Source organism: Miniopterus schreibersii, assembly GCF_964146895.1.
Source record: "Miniopterus schreibersii genome assembly, chromosome: 16".
Taxonomy (NCBI): domain Eukaryota; kingdom Metazoa; phylum Chordata; class Mammalia; order Chiroptera; family Miniopteridae; genus Miniopterus; species Miniopterus schreibersii.
In genome coordinates this window covers 34,818,208-34,834,896 of record NC_138116.1, presented here as the reverse complement: position 1 = coordinate 34,834,896, position 16,689 = coordinate 34,818,208, and the positions used below count along the sequence as shown (strand labels likewise).

At 40.4% G+C, this 16,689-nt stretch overlaps 1 protein-coding gene across 4 annotated transcripts in view; it reads left to right on the top strand.

Annotated features, from left to right (window-relative positions):
- The window catches only part of RABEP1 (rabaptin, RAB GTPase binding effector protein 1), a 102,690-nt gene that overhangs the window by 66,955 nt on the left and 19,046 nt on the right, over positions 1–16,689 (top strand). Inside the window, exons 9-11 of one of the 4 annotated variants that reach the window (XM_081161389.1) lie at positions 3,509–3,976; positions 5,210–5,314; positions 6,854–6,970. The exons of 1 other annotated variant lie outside the window; for it this stretch is intronic. In XM_081161389.1, the coding sequence (XP_081017515.1) occupies positions 3,509–3,976; positions 5,210–5,314; positions 6,854–6,970 (690 nt within the window). The remainder of the gene's footprint in view (positions 1–3,508; positions 3,977–5,209; positions 5,315–6,853; positions 6,971–16,689) is intronic. 2 more of the 4 variants (XM_081161390.1, XM_081161391.1) reach the window with 2 other exon arrangements.

Sequence of the window (16,689 nt, the reverse complement as noted above, 5' to 3'; positions counted from 1 at the left end):
GAATATGCTTTTCTTACTACAAAGGTAATATATGGTCATTATAGAAAATTTGGGAAATTCAGGAAGGTATACAAAATAAAAATAACTGGTGGGTAATTCTACTCCCCAGAGATAACCACCAATAACATTTTGGTATGTACCTCTCCTTTCCCTCTTTTTCTATTTTTATTTCCAAAGCTAATGTATATGGGTTTCTGTTTGCACTTTTTAAACATAATCCAGTTGTAACTCTACGTAATGTTTTTTTTGTTTTGTTTTGTTTTTTTAAAAAACATCTTTATTGATTTCAGGGAGAGGACAGGAGAGGGAGAGAGAGATAGAAACATCAATGATGAGAGAGTCATTGATCGAGCCCGCAACCCGGGCATGTGCCCTGACTGGGAATCGAACCCTGATTGCCTGGATCCTAGGTTGACGCTCAACCGCTGAGCCACGCCCGGCCGGGCACTCTACATAATGTCTTATATATAATTTTTCCTCCACTTAAGTCTGTCTTTAAGGATTTTGACACATCAGTAAATGTTTTCTCCAAAAATGATATTTAATGGCTGACATATTTTAGCATGTAAGTGTACTAATTCCATAATTTACTACTTGATTTGTGCCTAGGTTTTAACTTGTAAAAGTGACTGAGTGATGATATAGAGAGGTCAATTCCAGTGAAAGAAAAGTTTAATGGTGTTCACAGTCTTCTTAGAAATGAGAGTCATGGCATACCATGCAGAGCCACCTGGAGAAGAAGCAGAGTTGGTCACGAGGCAGTACAGAGCAAGGGGAAAGCATGGACTATAGCAGGGGTGCGGAACATCTGGCTGGAAGGCTGTATACAGCCCGCAAAATCATTTGGTCTGGCCCTGCCAAGGCATCCACAGGCAGGACTCGAAATTCAATAAATCTAGGAGCTTTTTTCATAGCTAATTTTTAAGTTGGTAATTTTGTATGGTGCATGAATGATGTTATAAATATCTAAATGGCCCTTGGAGCAAAAAGGTTCCCCACCCCTGGACTATAGCCATTGGGGTTTTTAAGAAAAAAGGAAAGCAGGGCAGGGTAAACAGCATAAGATTGGGTAGTTTGAATAATTCCAGGGGGCTTGGGGTAGGCTATGGGACATACTGGCTTGGTGTGTAAGAGTTGGCTAAAGGAATTGGTTAGGGGCATGGACTCAGGATTGGTTGATTTGTATGTGAAAGGCATGTTTGTAGGCCAATTGTTTATTCTGGGAATTAGCTAGCTTGGGAGAGGCAGTCTCTCCCTGGCCAGCAAGGCCCCAAAATGTCAAAAACATTGTAAAATATAGAAAATTAAAAAACATTATTTACACACTGATATATAAATAGTCAAGTTCATTCCATTTTTTATTAGTATCAAATTTTTCATTATTATAAGTAATGCCATAATGCTATTATATATCATTCTTTTTTGTACAAAAGTCATTATGGACTTATCTGATTACTTCTTTAATATAAGTTTGTGGAGGGAAAACTGCTAAGTTTGAGGATGTAAACATTTTTAAGGTATTAGAACATACTGTTGAATCATCTTTTGGAAACACCATAACAGTTTACACTTCCCCTAGAAGTGTCCCTTACACTGTTACCATCATGGTAGTTTAGTGCTTTTAAATATTTTTAAAATTTATTTTAGAGAGAGGAAGGGAGAGGGAGAGTAGAAACATCAATGCTTCAACATCAGTGGGCTGCCTCCTGCATGCCCCCTGCTGGGGATTGAGCCTGAAACCTGGACATGTGTTCTGACTGAGAATTGAACCAGTGACCTCTTGGTGCATGGGTTGATGCTCAGCCACTGTGCCACACTGGCTGGTCTAGTCTGGTGTGGTGTTTTTAAATTGGCCCCTGTCCCCTTCCTTCTGTGTGTCACAGCAGCATTGTATGTGATAGCACTAGATGTTAGGCTCCTCCATAAGTTCACAGAATGGGTTGCCAATTTTTATTAGGATACTTCTTTGGGACATTTGCATAGCTAGTTTAATGTGTACTGGATTTGTATTCCTTAGTCATCTGAATTTCACAGATGAAAAAATCTTTAAAAGAAAAAAAATGGAGAACTTAACATAAAAGTCAACTTTTTATTATACCAAGTTAGGATATTTTTTTAAACATTGAAAAACTTCGTATTCCACATTCTTTTCTAGTTCATAAAAGGAAGGACATTTAACAATAAAAAGTAGAAAGGCTATTATCTTAAAATAAAGGCTAGTACTTTTTTTTTTTTTAAATTTATCTTTATTGATTTCAGAGAGAGGAAGGGAGAGGGAGAGAGAGAGAGAAACATCAATGATGGGAGTCATTGATTGGCTGCCTCCTGCATGCCCCCAACTGGGGATTGAGCTGCAGCCCCAGCATGTGCCCTGACCAGGAATCGAACCTTGATCTTCTGAATCCTAGGTCCATTCTCAACCGCTGAGCCACATCCAGCCGGGCAAGGCTAGTACTTTAAGTTGAGTACATTTAGTTTCAAGAGAAACTCACTGCATTTTCCTTGTTTCATAGTCCTCACTAGCTGTGCAGGTACATCATGGAATGTCACTGGTGCACTTTTTGACTTTGGGAATGTGCTGCACCACATTTTTAAAAATTGAGATGAAATTCACATAACATAAAATTAACCATTTAAAGTGCAGTGACATTTAATACATTTACAATGTTATGCAATCATCACCTCTCTCTAGTTTCAAAGCATTTGCATTACCCCCAGAAGGAGACCTTATATCCATTAAGGAGTCACTCCCCATCCTCTTTTCCTCTCAGCCTCTGGCAACCACCAGTTTGTTTTCAGTCTCTATGGACTTATCTATTCTGGAAATGTTATATATTTGGAATCATTTCATTTCTGCCACTCTGGCTACTCCTTCCTTTGTCCATCCCCAAAATGTGTTTTTTAGGGTTCTGCCCTTGACCTTCTCATCCGACAGACTCATCTTAGGTGCTCTGACTTGCTGCTGTGACTTGAATGATCATTATAAGTGGTTACTCCCAGTCTCTCTCTAAAAACTTCTATGTTCCTCTGTTGCATGGACATCTCCATGTGGCTATACAACAGGCACCTCACATTCAACATACTCAGCACTGAATTTCAGCAGACCTTCTCTTATTCCTTATGTGTGGACTAAATTCCTCTCCTTGAGCTACCAAAGCATTCAGTACCTAGTTGTAGCCTGTCATTTTATTAAATATGGTATTCTGATAGCCTTCTTCCTTGTTTAGTTTTTTTTACAAAGCTGTAAACATCTTGAGGGTAGAGATTGCTGACAGTTGTATCCTGAGCTCAGGATGCAAGTTGTATCTTGCTCATAGTTGTACCCCAAGTGCCTGGTTTAGTGCCCCGCATATAGAAGACACTCAATAAATGTTTGTTCAGTAAATACATGAAGGTAACACACTAATTATTATCAATGTAAGATGTGGCAAAATAAAAGTATAGTAGTTTTCCTTTTTGAAAATACAGAGACTTGTCTAACATGACAATATGTGTTTTCACATTTCAGGAGCATTTAGATAGTACCCATGGTTCAGTCCATTCCTTAGATGCAGATTTACTATTGCCATCTGGAGATCCATTCAGTAAATTGGACAATGACATGTTTAAAGATGGACTCAGGAGAGCACAGTCTACAGACAGCTTGGGAACCTCAGGCTCACTGCAATCCAAAGCTTTAGGCTATAACTACAAAGCAAAATCTGCTGGAAACCTGGATGAATCAGATTTTGGACCACTTGTAGGAGCAGATTCAGTGTCTGAGAACTTTGATACTGCCTCCCTTGGGTCACTGCAAATGCCAAGTGGGTTTACATTAACCAAAGATCAAGAAAGAGCAATCAAGGCAATGACACCTGAACAAGAAGAGACGGCATCCCTCCTCTCCAGTGTCACCCAGAGTATGGAAAGTGCTTATGTGTCCCCCAGTGGTTATCGCTTAGTCAGTGAGACAGAATGGAATCTCCTGCAAAAAGAGGTGAGTTATCTTTCTTTTTGCCTCCTGATCACTTTGAGCAATACGGGGTAACTGGGATTTATTGTTCATTCAGAAGATAGTTCCTGAATCAGTACATGCACATGCTGCTAGCAAGTGGGTGTCCACCCATATCGTCTGGCCCTTGTCATAGTCTGCTTTGGCTCTTCCAGGGGATTATGATGGAGAAGGAACTAACTAGTTAATTACATTGAGTGTGAACTTCTCTACCTGCAGTCACACCTCTGAGGCTGGAGCAGTCTGCCTGAGTAGCGTAGCTAAGTTTGAGTTAGAGTAGCCTGAACTTGTTTGCTCTACAGTTTCTGTAATCTCAGTGTATTCCAGGGTTCTTACTTTTTCATCTTTCCTTCAGATCTAAAGTAGTCAATGCTGAGAGCGAATTTAAGGAGGGGGTGGAAAATATGGGAGAGAAAAAAAGGCCACCTTTAATGAGGTTAATTTTCCTTCTAATCGTATTTGTAAATTCAGAAGTAAGATAGGAGACTTTTAAAAACTAAAATATAAACTTGCGTAGTGCTTTACAGATTACAAAGCCCTTTCACATACCTCATCTCTTTGAGCTTCTTGGTAATAATGAGGCAGTCAGGACATGATTGTCCCCCGTTTACAGATGAAGAAACTAGCTCAAAAGGTCAAGTGAGTCGCTTAAGTTTCCCCTTTGACTTACCAAACCTGGCTTAAAACACAGGTTTTCTGACTCCTAGTGCTTTCCTTTACTCAGGGCTACTTCTCTTTAAAGAAGCTGTCATTCAGTAAGTAGAACAGCTTATTAAGCATGAAGGAAACTATTCTCCTCTAACATGTGAGAAGGTGCTACTTAATAGTTTCATACCTACTTGGTAATTGGAGCAGGTGAAATGGTTAATTGGCACTGGCTCCTCCTCCCATCCCCTTCCTTGGCTGGGTTTCAGTTGTGAGTTCCACGGTGTAGTACCTTTTGCTTGCTTTGTGTTTTCCTCAAATGTGGTGTTTTGTGGCACTTAGTCTCTTGGTGGTAAAGCTGTGTCCCTTGTTTTCCTATCATACTTGTACTAGAGCTTACGACTTTATATAATCCAACCCTGTGTTGTAACTTCTTGCCCTAAGTTCCTGAAGAAATTGTTTACTCCATGTTCTACACTGAGTAATATAAGTAAGACTGTGCTGTGTTCCTCAAGTATGTGATGTAGAATTATTTTGTTCTGCCTGATAAGAGGTAATTTTGGTGCCCTTCAGGTACATAATGCTGGAAATAAACTTGGTAGACGTTGTGATATGTGTTCCAATTATGAAAAACAGTTGCAAGGAATTCAGATTCAGGAGGCTGAAACAAGAGACCAGGTGAGTTTCTTTTGGGTATGCCAAATTTGTGAGCTGTTGTAGTTTTCATTGGAGGTGCAGAATTAATTAGTTTTTCCCCTCCCTTTTGCTTTATGAAGTATATCCATTTTGTTAAATACGAAATAATCTGGTACATGCATTGTCAGTTACATTTTCAGGGGGAGCACACTAGAACCTCTGCTTCTGTTGTATCTTTGCCTCATCAGCTTGCCCAACACCATTCAGGTCAGCTCAGTTCTTTCAGAAGCACTGGTAACATCCTTCCTCCCAACCTGCCCTTTCTGCCCAAGGCCTAAAAGTGATATTGTCATGAGTGTATGAACATAGAAAATTAATTGAATATTATATTAATAAGTATTTGAAATCATCATTGCTTATTGCCTCTACTTGTCATAAATTTGTTGAATTGACTAGGTTGATTTTCAGGGTCACACAAATTAAGATTAGGTTGACCTGGTATACTAAAACTGACAAGTACCTTTTACAAGTACAGTCCCTAATACTGGGCTCCTTGGTAACATTTAGGAAATAATGTGGAATTTCATGATAGTAGGCTTGTGAAAGTATATGTAAGGAAAAGATAATTTTTTCTTATATTTCCTAATTGTTCTTTGATAATTATGAAGATTGTTCCCTTAGTCTTCAAAATAAGTTTTAGCATATTAGAATGATGGCTTAATATTTTCAAATGCCATTGGCATCAATTTCCTGCATATATGCTTTTCTCATAGATGGTTGAAAGGTAAATATCTAAAGCTATTTGTGAAATTTAGGTTAACCTCTGATAGTGTGGCATTGGAGTGAGCTATCTTGGACTCCACAGTCATTTCAGTAGACATTTTTCTGATGCTTCAACTGTGTTTGGCGTTTTGCTGAATTCTGAGTATTTAGAAACAGATAGAACATAGTACTTATGGCCCATAAAGAGCTTTCAGTGTTGCCAGCCAAGCCACCAGTTCAGTATAGTTCGTTCCTGAGATGTACACACACAACTAGAGGAATGACAGGGGCATCTAACTTAACTTTGGGCTCAGTTGAGTAACACTTGTGGGTAACACTTGAGCTAAATTTCTTTTAGAGCTGGAGTAAAAATTAATTAGGAAAAGAAGTGGGGAAAGGTTGTTCGAGGCGAGGAAGGATATACAAAAGAAGAGCTGAAGGAAAAGGATGCCTTCTACCAAGTATGACTCGTCCCTTTGGCTGGGCCAAGGGCATGTTTTGTTTTAGAAAAAATGTCTGGTGTTAGTATGGATTGTAGATTGGAGGCAGAGGATGTATATACTAGATTCAGGGAAGCCAGCGTCCTGCTAGAGGACTCAGGAGGAAAAGCAGATAATGTATGTGAAAAATGATTTGTTAACTGTAAAGCACAGTATAGTTGTCAAATTAGGTCATTATCTCATTTTTTTTCTGAATTAACAAATCTATGATGTTTTTCAGAGAAAGGAAATATTAAATTTTTAAAAATTTGGACTTATGGATTTTTTTCAGTTTATAAAAGAATTCTGGCACTTCTAATTGACATTTAAAATTGTTTAGGTGAAAAAACTGCAGGTGATGCTAAGGCAAGCAAATGACCAGTTAGAGAAGACAATGAAAGATAAACAGGAGCTAGAAGACTTCATAAAGCAGAGCACTGAAGATTCAAGCCATCAGGTAAAGGAGGGTTTTAGAGTGTGACCCATGGGAGATTTAAATAAAAAATTCTGAAAACATAATAATGTTTCTTTCTTGCCCTGAAGATTTGGCAGTTCTCTTTTCCTTCTCACTGTTTTTTTCTCTGGTATCTGTTTTACAGATTAAAAAAATAAACTTTTTTAGTAACTGGTTAATGAATGTCAGGAGGCTGATTCTCCTTTCCCCTTTGTTCCTAATTTGGTTTTTCTGCTGCACAACAAACTTGCTGACAAGAAGATACTAATTATCTTCTTTTTTACTTGTTAAAAGTGTAGTTAGTATTCATAGTAAAAACCCAGACATACCAGAACTAACATGCTTATAACCACATCAAGATCAAGTAATAGAACACTATCCAGTACCCCAGAAACCTTCACTTTCTCCTTCACTTACCACCTCTTCCCCAGAGGTAACCACTATCCTAATTTCTGATTCATTTTTTGTCTGTTTTTGTTTTATTTTATTATTTTAACAAATGAATCATATAGTTTGTATTCTTTTGCATCTGTCTTCCTCTATTCAACATGTGAGATTCTTACTCAGGATGCTTGTAGCAGTAAGTTCATTTTCATTGTTGTACCATTGTGTGGATATATACCACAATTTATATATCAGAGTGAGCATTTGGGTTGTTTCCAGTTCTGGGATATTATGAATAATTCTACTTTGAAATTTCTGTATAGGGCTTGTTGTACATGTTTCTGGTGGGTATATGCCTAGGAGTGAAATACCTGGATTAGAATGTTCAAAATATGTGTCCACTTTAGTAGAAACTAATGCCAAAGAGTTTTGCAGTGTGGTTGTATGAATTTATACCCTCACCAGCAATGTATGAGAAGAATTTCTGTGGGTCCACAGTCTTGACAGACTTCATTTTGTTAGTTATTTTAATTATAGCCATTTTGGTGGGTGTGAATGGTATTTCACTATGGCTTAGTTTGCATTTCTGTGATGACCATTGAGGTTATTTAGCATCTTTCATGTTAATTGGCCATTGGGATATCATTTTGTGTGTGTGTGTGAGATTACTTCTGAAGTCTTATGCTTATTTTTTCTATTGTGTTCTTTTAATTTTTTTAAGTTATTTGTTTTTCTGATTTGTTAGGAGGTTTTTGTTTTGTTTTTTAAATCCTCACCCAAGGATATTTTTTCCATTGATTTTTGGAAAGAGTGGAATGGAGGGGGGAGGGATGAGAGAGGAGAGAAAGAGGTATATAAATGTGATAGAGACACATCAATTGGTTGCCTCCCACAGGCACCCCAATGGGTCCCACGGATCGAACCTACAACCCAGGTATGTACCCTTGACTGGAATTGAACCCGAGACCCTCTGTTGTGCAGGCTGATGCACTACCCAATAAGTCACGTTGGCCGTGGCAAGAGTTTTTTATATAATCTTATTGGTGCCTTTAGTGATTTGTGTTGCAAATGTCTTCTCTCAAATATCTTGTTTTCATTATTATTATTTTATTATTTTTTAAAATCTTCACTTGAGGATATATTTTTCATTGAATCTAGAGAGAGAGGAAGGTATAGGTGTGTGGGGGGAAACACTGATGTGAGAGAGAAACATTGATCAGTTGCCTCCTGTACGCACGCAGATCAGAGATCAAACCTGCAAACCGGATATGTGCCCTGACTTGGAATTGAATCCACTACTCTTCGGTGGGTCAATGCTCCTACTAACTGAGCCATCCGGCCAGGGCCTTTTTTTCATTATTTTAATAGTGGCTTTCGATGAACAGAAGTTCTTAAGTTAATGTAGTTAAATTTATCTATCTTTTCTTTATGATTAGTGAATGTTGACCCAGTTTTTAAAAGAATGTTTTCTTGCCTTGGGGTTATGAAGATTTTTTACATATTTTGTAGAAGCTTTATTGTTATAGCCACTCACATTTATATCTAAAATCTATCTAGAAAGGATTTTTATGTATATCCTGTAGATAAGGGTAAACTTACTTATTTTTTCAGTATGGATATCCAGTTCCTATATAACTTGGTGAAAACATCATCTTTTCCCCACTGTTTTGCAAAGCCATCTTTGTCATCTATCAAGTGAATATACATGTGTTGCCACTTTTGGGATTCTGCTCTGTTAGATTGGTCTACTTGTCTATTTTTGTGCCAAATTCTATGCTGTAATTTATAGTAAAACCTTCATTTGGTTCTTTTGTATAGTTTTTTGATTTTTCTGCTGAGAACTATGTTTTCATTAATTTGAGAAGTATTTACTTTTACCTCATGCAGCATAGTTACCATAGCTACTTTTAAAGTTTTTGATAATTCCAACCAAGGTCATCATGGTGTTGGCATTTGCTGATTTTCTTTACTCTTGAGAATTGGTCACATTTTCCTGATTCTTTCCATGTCAGGCACTTTTAGATGGTGTCCTGGGAATTATGCTTGTTTTATTGTGCAATTTTGAGTTCTGCTTATCTGATTAGGTTCAGTTCACAAGTTCTGGCTTGTCTTCTGTGAGAGGTAGTTCTAATGTCAGCCCACTTTTAAAAGGCTTTGTAGTGCTGCTTTGAATCTGTCTGTATATATACTCAAGGGTTAGTATGAGCTGGTTTATACTAAAATTTAGGATATCCTTTTTCTAGATCTCTCCTCTCTGAAATTATGTCTCCTTTTCAGTTCCCAGGGATCCTGTCCTGGCCCTGTGGTCAGAAAGATAGTTTCATCTCCTCTGCTGCTTGCAGCTATTGCAGCTTCACAGCAGCAGCAGCCCTCCGATTAATGCTGACAAGAAAGTACAAAAACAACCCAAATAAACAGTAAACTGCACTCCTATGTGAATTGCTTCTTCCCATTTTGATTTCTCTCCCTAAACTGTCTATTTTTGCTTATCGTAGTTGCTCAGGTAGTTGCTTTTTGTATTATTTTCACCCCCAACATTTATTTATTTATTTATTTAATTTATTTTTATTGTTGAAAATATTACAGATATACCCCCTTTTCCCCCCATTGATCCCCTCCGCCCTGCATCCGCACCCCAACCCCCCAGGCCTTCACCACATTATTGTCTGTGTCCAAGGATTATGCATATATGCATATAAATTCTTTGATTAGTCTCTCCCTACCCACTCCCCCACCCCTACCTTCCCTCTGAGATTCATCAGTCTGTTCCATGCTTCTGTGTCTCTGGATCTATTTTGTTCCTCAGCCTGTTTTGTTTATTAGTTTCCACATATGAGTGAGATCATGTAAAACTGAATCAGGAAGAATGAGAAAACCTGAATAGGCCAATAACAACTGATGAAATCGAAGCAGTAATAAAAAAAACTCCCAGCAAACAAAAGTCCCGGTCTGGACGGCTTCACAGGGGAGCTATCTAATTTTAAGTTGTAGGGTTAGTTTCTTGCTTTTTGAGGTAGGCCTGTAGTGCTATGAACTTCCCTCTTAGGACTGCTTTTGCTGTGTCCTGTAGATTCTGTAGATTCATTTTCATTTGTTTCCAGGAAGTTTTTGATTTCTTTCTTGATCTTATTGGTAACCCATTTATTGTTTAATAACATGCTATTTAGCCTCCATGTGTTTGAATGTTTTTGAGTGTTTTTACTATAGTTGATTTCTAATTTCATGATGTTGTTATCTGAGATGCTTGATATGATTTCAGTCTCCTTGAACTTGTAGAGACTTGTTTTGTGTCCTAACATGTGGTCTGTCTTTGAGAATGACCCATGTGCCTTAAGAGGAGTGTATATTCTGCAACTTTGGGGTGAAATGTTCTGTATCAATTAAATCCATCTGATCTAGTCTGCCATTTAGATTCACTGTTTCTGTGTTTACTTTTTGTCTGGAAGATCTATCCAGTGAAGTCAGTTAGGGTGTTCAAGTCCACGACTATGACTGTATTGCTCTTGATCTCTTCCTTAAAGTCCTTAAGGTTATTATTGATAGGTCCTTATTTATTGCCATTTTAATTCTTTATGCCTAAGTTTCTCTCTCTACTTTTTTTTGTTATTACAGCAGTCCCTTTAACATTTCCTGCAATGCTGGTTTGGTAGTGATAAACTCCTTTAGCTTTTTTTTGTCTGGGAAGCTTCTTATTTCACCATCTATTCTGACTGATAGCCTTGCTGGATAGATTAGTCTTGGTTTCAGATCCTTGTTTTGCATTACCTTGAATACTTCGTTCCATTCCCTTTTGGCCTGTAGAGTTTCTGATAAGTCAGCTGACAGCCTTATGGGAGCTCTTTGTAGGCAACAGATTGCTTTTCTCTTGCTGCCTTTAATATTCTCTCTTTGTCTTGAATTTTGGGCATTTTATTTATGCTGTGTCTGGGTGTGGGCCTCTTTGGATTCTTCTTGCTTGGGACTCTGTGTACCTACTGAACTTGTGTGACTTTTTCCTTCCCTAGGTTAGAGAAGTTTTCTGCCATTATTTCTTCAAACAGGTTCTCTAACCCTTGCTTACTTTCAACATCTTCTGGCATTCCTATGATGCGAATATTGTTACATTTCATGTTGTCCCACAGCTCCCTTAGATTGTCCCAATCCTGTTGATTGTTTTTTCTTTTTGGATCTCTGATTGAGTGATTTTTTTTCCTACCCTGTTTTCTAATTTGCTGATCCGATCTTCAGCTTCCTCTAATCATCTGTTTATTTCTTCTGTTGTATTCTTTATTTCTGCTATGTCATTCTTCATTTCTGACTGGCCATTTTTCATAGTTTCCATATCTTTTTTCATGCTGTTGAGCATCCTTACAATCAGTATTCTGAACTCTATATCTGATAGATTTCTTATCTTCATTTCATTTAGCTCTTTTTCTGGAGACTTCTCTTGTTTTTTCATTTGGGGCTTGTTGTTTGGTCTCCCCATTTTGGCTTCCTATTTGAGTTTGTTTCTATGTGTTAGGTATACCTGCTAGGATTCTCAGTCTTTTTGGAAGATCTCTGGTGCAGACCAATGTCAGACGCTGTTTGTGACTGGCCTTGAGTACCCTGTTTGGTGCTGTCAACAAGTCCCGGCTTGAAGTCCCTTCTTTTGGGGCTGGGTGAGTTTGGACAGGACCAAGATGCACACCAAAGTCTGCTTTTCCAAGGCCTGGGTCCAGAAGCAGATCAGGCAAATACTCAAAGCATTCTGAGATCTCGCTCTGCCTGTAGGCTGATTAATCTGATTCTCTTAATGAGCCTCAGGCTGTAGAATCTCCATAGGGTAGGGCCTGAGGTTTTCCAGCAGGGTGGGGCAGTTGCTTCCCCCTCAGGCAAAATCTGCTTGGAAGGTAAATATCTGCCTGTGAAAGATGTCCCCTGCAGTATGGGGGAGTGACTTGGCATAGGAATCCAGAGGGGTGCCCTCTGAGCTCTGTCTCCAGAGCCCACAACCCTGGATTCTCCTCACACAGTTCCAGTCCACTCTGCCCTCCCTCTGCTGGAGCCCAAGGTGAGTGGCTTCACAGGAAACTTTGTGCATTGGCTCTTTAAGAGGGTGCCTGCATTTCTATACCTTTCTGCATGGCAGACAGAAACCCAGCTGCTTTTCACAGCTAGATGTTATGTGGGCACCTTTTTCAGTTCTTGTGCTCTTGGCTGGAAAGCCCAGTGTGGGGTTTAGAACCCAGAGTCCTCAGTGGGAACCCCCCACAGCTGAGATATTCCTCCAGACCTTCAGCTGCTGCCACCTGTGGGAGCCTAGCCAGCCCTCTCTTGCCTCCTCACTTCCTACCAATCTCTATGCTGTCTCCACTTTTCCTCCTTGGCTATGAGGTTGCTCTCCAGCTCGTATTTGGTTGCAGTTGATTACTCAGGATGGTTTTTCTATATTTTAGTTGTAATTCCAGTTTGGTCCTGGGAGAGTGTCAGTGTAGCTTCCACTCACTGTGCCGCCATCTTTAATCTCCCTGCTTTTTGTATTTTAACCAGAGTGTTTTAGTTGTAATTGGGAGAGTAAGGCCATAGTGGGCTTAGTCCATCTTGGACAGCACCAGAAGTTTCCATTCTCTCATATTTTTATTTACCAGACATACTTTTTCTTTCCACCTTCATTCAAGAAAAATACTTTTGCCAGCTATAGAATTCTGAGCACTTATTTTCTTTCAGCACTTTGAAGGTATTATTCCATTGCTTCTGGCTTCCATGTTTCTGATGGGAAGTCAGCCCTCATTCTTATTGTTGCTCCTTTGAAGAGAAAATGTTATTTGCCTCCTGGCCATTTAAAAAAATTTTTTTTGGCTTCTGTTTTTGGCAATTTTACTGTGTTATACTGAGGTGGTTTTTTCTTACTTTTTCTCCTGTTTGGGGTTCACAGGGTTTCTTGGATCTCTGAATTGATGTCTTATATCATAATTGGGACATCCTTAGCCATTATATCTCTTGAAAAAAACTTTTTCTTGAGATATACATACATTAATGTGTGCAAATCGCAAGTGTACAAATAGGTGAATTTTAACATGTGGAAAGTATTACCAGGATAATCATCACCTGGATCAAAATACAGAACATTTTTAAAACACTTATGCTCTTTTCGAATAAATAAATATCCCACCTGCATATACATACAAGTGGCCGGTATTCTGACTTTTTTTGTTGTTTATCTTCATCCAAGGACATTTTTTTCCATTTATTTATTTATTTATTTAAATTTAATTTTATTTATTTTTTTAACTTTTTATAATTTTTATTTTTGTTTAAAGTATTACAGATGTCCCTTTTTCTCCCCAATGACCCGTTCCTCCCCCGTTCCTTCCCCTTCCCTAGTCACTCTCCCCACCATTGTCCGTGTCCTTGGGTTGTGCACAACTAAAATTCCAGGAAACGAGGTATTTTACAAAATATCTTGACAGTAACAATGAAAATAACTCACGTGAAAATAGAACTGGGAGAGTGAAGGGAGAACACAACACACCCACCCCCACACATACACATAGAGAAAGAAAAAAGAAAAAAAAGGTGCTTAACAAAAAGAAACAAACAAAAAAGAAAAGTAACGCTTAGAGAGAGAGAGATGTATGTAGTTGTTGATACTGGTGAAAATTTAGAAATTAATAATAAACTAAAATGTAAAATATAGAGAAGCTACTGGGAGGTAATAGAAGGAGAGAAAATATTCTGAAAGAAGGGCCAGCAAAGAATTAAGAGAGAGAATAGAAATAGGATAGTAGTTGAAAATGAGAAAACAAAAATACAATAAAGAGAATAGGAGAAACTAACAATCAGACAGGAAGACAGAAGGGAGCCTAATGAAAGAATGAAAGAAAAGTAGAAAAAGAAAAAAGAAACAGAAGAAAAACGTTATGCCAATGGATTGAGAAGAGAGAGAGAGATAAAGCCCGGCAGGGAGGGAGTCCAGTAAGAGATTTGGGGGAAACTATAGAGGGAAGCAGTAAACTTGAATATAATGATAAAGTCCCAGTCGTTGAGCAGGGATATCAAGAAAGTCTTGATATTAGAAGCAAGGATACAAGTAAACAGAGCAACTATCCAAAACAAAACTGAAAAGCAAGCAAAGCAAAACAAAATTCTTTTATAAAAAGGAGAAAAAAAAAATTAGTTAAAAAAAAAAAAGGAAAAAAAATTATTATAAAATTTAAAAAAGAAGAAAAAACAAGTTTTCTCCCCTTTCTTTTCTTCTTAAGGAGAAAAGGGAAAAAATAAATGAGCCCACAAACAAAGATCAAACAAAAAAGTCCCCAAAACCAAAAAAACACAAAACCATACAAAAGAAAAAAAAACAGCAGAAAAAACAACAACAACAAAAAAACGGTAGTCGATCAGTTGAGTTTTTTTTCTGGGCAACTTATGTTGTCTGAGTGTCACTGTTTTGTGTGCTGATTTCAGTTCTTCTGAGAGGTGTTTGTGTATCACCCAATGTGAGGTGCCGTCTAGTTTTGGCTCTGGTGCCCTTAGGTAGATGATTGATCTGAGTCTCTCCGTGGGCCACCTCCTCTTGTCAGCTATTTTGCAATCTTCTAGTTGCCTGGTCTTACTCCAGAGTCTTCTGTAGAGTCTTTAGGGTGCAGGGTGGCTAGTGTAGCTCAGGGTATCACTCCCCCTAGAGATGTCGCTGTCAGGCGCTCATTCTGCGGGGGTTAGTCTCTGCTCCACCGCCAGCTCCTCATTCCCTTCCCTGTCCTCTGAGTCTAGTTCCCCCAGACTCTGTCCTGCTGCAGCTTCAGATTGATTTCAGCCTGCTGCCTTTTCTGTATGTGCCATTTCAGCAGCCTGAGCTCAGTGGGTTCGATTAAAAACGCCTTCTGGTGGGCCCTTTGCCTGCCCAGCCCCCTGCAGGGGTTTTCAGCGTTTCCTCCAGTTCCAAACAACAGTCCCTGAGAGTCTTATTCTTATAAAGTCCCCCTGTGAGCTGCTCTCCCTTCCCCCTCAGGACTGTGCCCTGGGGGATGTCTGGGGCGTCAGTGAGCGGGACCCGCCCCTTTCCTGTTGGGAGGGGGTGCTCCTGAATGTTGGAGAGGTCGGAGGGCTCCGCCCCTCCCTGCTCAGCTCTGGGTGGCTGGTTGCACCAGGCCTGCCCCTCAGACCATCTCCAGTGCAGACCCAGACCCCAGCCTCCGCTGGTCTGTCTGTGCAGTGCCAGCCGGGAAGGTAGGAACCAGTTCCGCAATCAAACTTGCAAACAATCGAACTTACAAATGCACAAAGCAACACACAGGCAGAGAGTCCGCTCTGCAGGGTCCTGCCACCCTCGCTCCGAGGCACCCAGCAGGAGGGGACCCAAAGTCAGCTCCACGCAGCTCCCTGTGCTGCTCGTCTCAGCAAAACTGGAGCAGCTTCAGGCGCCACCACGGTGCCCCTCAGGGCTGGTCGCAGGTCCCAGCCTCCCGGCACCTGGAGCTCAGGGCGGGGAGGCCTCCTCCCCTCCCCCGCACCTCGCCGATTCCGTGCTTTTGGGGCTCAACACAATGCCCCTCAGGGAAGCAGGGGGTCCCCGTGTGCGGCTGCTCAGCGCAGTCCTCTGGTCCCTTACCACTTGAGTGCCACAGCCCTTGGGACAGCCTTCCCTATGGTCGGCACCCCGAGCGCCAGTCGCTGTTCGCAGCCATAACTAGAGGCTTTGTTTCCTAGGAAGGTGCTGTCCCCTCCCAGACTCACCGCTCCCCTGGGATCCCCTGCCCTGTGCGCGGGACACTCCTTCCCCTCTTCGCTCCGGGTGTGGGGTCCCCGCTTTTGGATGCCGTCCGCACTCCCAAGGGGAGGGAGCTTTGCTGCCTCCAGGCCTCTGGGCTTGGAGCCCAGCATAGGCTTCAGGGGGTCTCCCCCTTCCTACACCCCCCCCCTCTTACCGGACTCTGTGATGTGTCTTTAGTGCTCCCCACTTGCACTCCGTCCACTCAGGTGTGTTTCTTTGGTTTTTCAAGCTGGTTGTGTAGGATTTTAGGATTAAATCGAGTCCGTGGCTGGGAGCGGGGTCGCTCTGTCTCTTCTCACAGTGCCACCATCTTCAGGTCCCCTCTCCATTGATTTTTAGAGCGAGTGGAAGGGAGGGTAGGGGGTAGGTATGGGGAGAGAAACATCTGTGTTAGAGAGACGCTTGGATGGATTGCCTCCTGCACACATGCCCACAGGGGCTCGGGGTCAAACCTGCAGCCCAGGTACATGCCCTTGACTGGGAATCAAATCTCGCCTGACCCTTCAGTGCATGGACTGATGCTTTAACCACTGAGCAAAACTGGCCAGGGCTATTCTGACTTTTAATACTATGTTTTAGTATTGCTTGTTCTTGAACATCATATAAA